Consider the following 6,000-nt stretch of genomic DNA (forward strand, 5'->3'; position numbering starts at 1 on the left):
TGAGAATTTTTGAGATCATTTAAAGTTGAGCTTTTTTATACCTTTTTTATAGTTATTCCAGAGTTACTGCATGGGGAGTTTAACTATGCTAAATCAGTATCTCCTCTGTGCCCAAAAAGATATTGACACCCTTTTGTATTCTACCTGTTTTTGTGAAATTATCCACAGAACATTTTATATGCATTTTAAACAATTTTCCATGTCCTTATAATTGATTTCATTGAAATACATGTAAAGCATTTCAGTTTGTTGCCTGCTAATGACCAACAACTGAACTAAATGCTTCAGAAAAATGGGTTCTGTGGGATAGTGAATTTGTACAGATCTTTTTTTTTTTAAAAAGAAAAAGTCTTGCCAATTCCTGTGTCTTTGGTGAGAGCAACTACTCTTTTTTTTTTTTTTTTTTTCCCTTCTTTTTTTAATGCAAAGCGTGACATTGTTTCAGCTAACCAATCACTCCAGGCTTGGAGAGAATTCAAAGTTCTTAAAATCCCTTCAAAAATGTGATTACTATAATAGCTTATTGGATGTAAGGTGACATGCATCAGCAGTGGTGAATTTTTTTTTGCTTACATTGATTTGCACTAAAAAGTTGAGCTTTCAGTTAGAAAATGTTTGTGGAAAGTGCTGCCTTTCCGGTGTATAAGCAATCTTACATTCTTCCTCATCTTTTTTGTTTTCATTTTTAAAACATCGTATTTCTATTTGAAGAAACACAGACTATGGCAGTTGAATAACCTTCCGTGCCCATTTTCTTCACAGCTTGGGTGCTGTCTGACTGATCTATGCCTCTGTGCGATACCAAGCTCGTCTCCTCTGTCTAGGGTCCCAGTTGAATTTTGGGGACTTTTCTTTTCTTTTGTTTGGCTTTGCAAAGAGGGGAGTGGGAATATCGAAATCTTCCCTGGGGTAAAAGGAGAATAATAATTCAGTCAGATCTTGTGAATGAATCTTTAACGAAAAAAATAACAACACCAAAGAGTTTAAGATTTAAAGTGGAGTATAAGAAATGACCTGGCTTTGATAAAGCAACCATGAGAATAACTCCTGCTCCTGTGGGGATTCTTTCTCCCTAGGCAGGAAATCACAGATGGAGGAGGTGCAGGACGAACTTGTTCACCGGCTCACCGTTGGCCGGAGCGCTGCCCAGAGGAAGTTCCATGTGCCACGACCAAACATCCCAGTAGTTAACATCACTTATGACTCTTCGCCTGAGGATGTGAAAGCGTGGTTGCAGTCTAAAGGATTCAACCCTGTGTAAGTTTGAGTGCAAATGTAAGAAAACTTCTTAAAATTGCGTTTCTATCAGTAATTAGGATGTGGTCTGTCCACTTTTTAACGTCAAGCAGCCTTCTGAAAATCAAGATGCGTCAGCACCCTTGGAAAAAAAGAATTTGTTTTTACATGTAAACACATATATATTTATGTATATATGGGTATAGATAATATATATCCATATATATCAATGTGGTTATAGAGATATAGATATATTTAGGGAAAAAAATTTATATATATATTAACCTCCACCAAAAGGTACTTGTTATAACAGATACCTAATTGACTTCAAGAGTTCTGTTACATTAAGTTTTGTCTTCATTTAGTAGCCCTATCTGAGACTATGTGGGATGAAGCCAACCTGCTTGTCTCCTTTGGCTAGTGTATTTTTGCTTATTTCTTGTTTATTCCCTTGATGCGACTGCAGGACTGTCAACAGCCTTGGTGTGCTGACAGGTGCTCAGCTTTTCTCCCTCAATAAAGAGGAACTGAGGACTGTTTGCCCAGAAGGGTCTAGAGTCTACAGCCAAATTACGGTACAGAAGTCTGCCTTGGAGGTATGTATAACCCTTCTTACTAATCTAATGCAGCTTTGGAACCCGTAGAAGTAAACAGGTCTTTCTGTGAGGCAGCTGGCTTTTTCTCAGTTCCCATCGTGTTGATAAATATTATTTGTACCTGAGTTATTTGGTATTAATCCACTGAAACAGCATCCACCTAAAGACTAGGTGGGATCTGTTCCCACTTCTAAAGGGGTCCACAAAGTGTTTGAAAAAGTGCATGGTAATACTCAAGTTTAAGACTGTAATCAGGCTGCAAGAAGACAAAATGAACTGAAAAGGGCTTTGGGGGAAACGAGAGAGTAAAATGCCCTTTTTATTGCCTCTTGCTCTTCCTGCCGCTCAGACAAATAGATAGTCCTGGCACTTTTGGCGGTGATGAGTTAGTTTTGCTTTATCTTGTAGAGGAGATTTGACTTATTAGGCTTGAGAAACTGGTAGAGTGAGCTCACTGTTGAATCTCGAGGCGTTTCAGGGCAAACACTGGGGCATCTGTATTGTGGGGTTCCTAAGTGGGGGAAAACACATTTGACACTGTGCTAGCAGAATTACTGAGCTAAGGATGAAAGTATTGTATCTCTCTGTTCATTGCTCTGTGACAGTTTGCTTTAATTACTGTAGTATTGTTCCTTAAGCATCTTAAAAGCTTGTATATAGAGTTGTGCTAGAGAGAATGCTTACCAATTTTAAATGAGGAAAATTGCAGGTGCATCTACTTCTTTTTTAAAACCTTGCTGTGGCAAGTGGAGAAATGGACTCAATACTGTCTAGAGATGAGACTAGCCCAAACAAGAAGTTATATTCTTCACATCCTGTTTAAAAGAAAATCTTGAAGAAGTTTAAAATGTGTTTCTATCCCCTTGTGAAGTTGGGGCTGTCTTGCCTAAATGATTTTAAGCTTTAATTACCAGGCGTATTTTTAAAGACAAGTTTACGAGGATGCATATTGTAGAATTTACCTCATCAGTGTGGATCAGAGAGTGTTGCTTTCTAACACTGTTAAACTTGCTTTAATCCCTTTCTTCAAGCCCTGTGAGAGGAACGGAGAAATATTTCACTTTTATTCTTAGCAATATATGTCACTACAGTCCAGTGCAATCCATCATTTCCTAATGAAGATATATGTGTATTTTCAACTTTTCTGGAAAGTCAACAGTCTTAATTCAGTCTCATAAATGAGGCTTCTGTGAACTGAGATGGAAGTGCCTTTGTGGTGGAAGTTGGTTTGAAAAGCAGAGATGCACTGGATAGTAGAATTCTGTCTTTTTTTCCTCTGTGCTGTTTCTCTGCTTGCCTCAGTTTGGTCTCGCTTTGCAGTAAGCCGAACAGTCAAAACTTGTCTAATGAATGCTTTACAAGTGTTAATAAACAGGTATTGAGAAGTTAACACAGTCATTGGATTTTGTTAGTGAAAAGTTAAGGGAAATATTTCTATCTGCCTCTCTTACTTGAGGTTCAACTGATGAATTTCGGAACGTATGCAATTCCTGATTGCTTTAGCTTGTTGTTTGCTGAATTACCCAAAACATTATAATGCATCTTCCTTTCTGTCCCTATAATATTTCAAGTTGCAGGGTTTAGGATGGCTGTCCTTGTTTAGGAGAAGCTATAGTTATGAGTATCACCGCCAAAATGTCTACATGTGACCTAGCAAAGATGAGCTTGCGTGTTCTAAAAAGGGCTATGTTCTTACCGCTAGAAACTAGAAACGCTTCTAATAACAGAAGCATTTAAGCACACACATACTTTTACCAGTGTCAGGGCTATTTTACCATTAAAGGTTTTTTTTATAAGCAGTTACTGGGTTATGGGTTTGACCACCGTAATTGTCCTACGTGATTAAAATTTTCATGAAGTTCTCTGGCATCCTTTATGTCGTACTTGTGGTGTCATATTGCAGTAAATGATCTGGGTGTTAAGTACAAATAGCAATAACAGCCAGAGACAGAGCAAACCCTCACGCTCTCCAGAATTACAGAACTCCATGCCTCATCTTCATTTGTTAGTTCTATTTGGGGTCTTCCACAAGCGTTTCTGGATTCATACCATTTCTGCAGGCCAGTGAAAGCCCTGCCTCTCAGATTTGGGGCTGCATTCCCAAATACAGACAATCAGATCTTCACCTTTGTGCAGCTGCAGTTTTCTTTTTAGTGTTGCTCTACCTCAGGCAGAGGAATTCAGTATTTTGTAATTGGAATTCCAGTTCCATCATGTTGCTGTTGATGTTATCAGGAAGGTAAACTGTTTCAGCCTCAGCTGCTCAGTCATTTTCAGAAAAGTATTTCTACGTGACCTCTGATAAAGCACGTTGTCAGGTATCTGCTGATGTTTTTTATGCATGACTTCAGTAATGGGTGACTGCTGTACCTGCTCTGTATCTGAAACCAAGTGGGCAAGGACAAGATGAATTAAGACAAATAAAACTGCTCTCTCACCTTCAGAGAGTCAATTATAAGCCCCCTATTTTGCCCTTCCACTCTAGGAGAAGAGAGCAATGATAATTTACTTAGGAGAAGCATCCTAGCCTCCCTTCCCTGTGGATACCTAACCTGTCAGGTGATGGCATCAGATAATGCATTGTAACGGATATAATGGGATAAATCTAAATTAAATTTTATGTAATGGGATAAATTTTCAGAGTTCAGAATCAATTGATGAATTTTCCCCTTAACTGTCCTGAAATTTGCTTTACAAATTTCAAAAGCAGTCTCTGCTTCCTTATTCAGTGGTTATTTTGGAAGACAGTTTTGAAGCTTGGAAGTTCATGTCATAGCCAAATAACACAATAGCGGATAAGGCTCTTGCTCTATAATCCTCTAGTTTTATTCAAAGTCATGCACACTTTGGAAAGTTCTGCTCTGGTGGATATGTGTCCTGGCCTTGCTAATGACTTCATTTACGTTGTTGAAGCAATCTGTTTGCAGCTGGCTCAGCAGATCTGTTTTCCACCCTAAAAGGTGAAATAAGGCATTGTCCTCGGAATACTACACTGTTGCTAATACAGTAATATGATTCAATTCTTACGACTCTGTTCTAAGTTTGAAGCCTGTGTCTTTGAACAGCAAATGCACGATGGTGTATTGTGTAATGTGGGATGCTAAGATCAGGTATCTCGATCCTTATTTAGGCCTTGACTGTGCAAACCCATGTACATGCATGAATTTTGTGGTTACATTAACTTAAACCCACCGAAGGTTTATGTGCTTCAATTTCTAAATACGGTTGTGATGATATTTAAGTACTCAAGGGTGGAATCCTAACAAACTTGCTAGGCTTTAACCCTGCTTTTACTGAGGCCATATTTCACCCCATAAATATGCAACACTTCTAGGGGCTTGCGCGAGAACTAAAGAAGCTCAGCAGTGCCAAAAGTCAAGCTGATAGTTTTAATAATCTGTAGGTTCTTTTTTGTTCCACATTTAAGTATAGTGTTAAAGCCTTTCCTATTCCAAATGTTATTTAACCAGATTCTTAGTGCGTTTTTAGTTCTGGAGCTGCAAGGTGAGTTTAACTTGTTCTTCGTCATGTGTCAGAACCACAGGTAAACTCTTTTTCTTTTTTATTTGTTTATAGGCTAACAGCGGTAGTTCAGAGCTGCAAGAAATTATGAGAAGACGACAAGAAAAAATCAGTGCAGCTGCCACAGATTCAGGTGTGGAGTCCTTTGACGAAGCAAGCAGCCACTAAAATGTCTTTCCTCTTTTCTTTAATTACATTATTCGTAGCATTATACCATCCAGCTTTGCTTTAGGGAGCAGTGCAGGGGAATGTCTTATAATATTGTAAACGTAACTAGCCACCATAAAGAAAATTTACAGTAGTCTCCACAGAAGTACCTGCTGCTAACTTCTCATCATTAAAAACGAACAGATGAGAAATTCAATGGAGGTTCCTGACAGGTGAAAATATTGGCACATCAGTCATTTACACCCAAAGATGAGTCTTGGCTTTATGGAGTTACCCATTCCATGACAGATGCACTGGAACACGTCTTTGTTTGCGATTCATCCGAGGGAGGCTGAGCCAGCAATACAAAAGCATATGAAGTAATAATAAGATTCTGAATCCCATCTCTTGCTGTAGTTTGCAATTATGTCTTTTTGGCTCAGTCTTTCTTGTCATGCATTCGGCTGCAGGATGTTTAGTTAGGTCGTTGGTGCCAGCA

General features: G+C 38.6%; 1 protein-coding gene across 1 annotated transcript in view; it reads left to right on the forward strand.

The window, feature by feature from the left end:
* The window catches only part of EPS8 (EGFR pathway substrate 8, signaling adaptor), a 103,384-nt gene extending 97,862 nt beyond the window's left edge, over positions 1-5,522 (forward strand). The window contains exons 20-22 of the mRNA XM_074161838.1: positions 1,077-1,257; positions 1,703-1,832; positions 5,409-5,522. Of these exons, the coding sequence (XP_074017939.1) occupies positions 1,077-1,257; positions 1,703-1,832; positions 5,409-5,522 (425 nt within the window). The remainder of the gene's footprint in view (positions 1-1,076; positions 1,258-1,702; positions 1,833-5,408) is intronic.
* The last annotated feature ends 478 nt before the right edge of the window (positions 5,523-6,000 follow it).

The sequence above is a fragment of the Numenius arquata genome, chromosome 2 (assembly GCF_964106895.1).
Source record: "Numenius arquata chromosome 2, bNumArq3.hap1.1, whole genome shotgun sequence".
Classification (NCBI taxonomy): Eukaryota; Metazoa; Chordata; class Aves; order Charadriiformes; family Scolopacidae; genus Numenius; species Numenius arquata.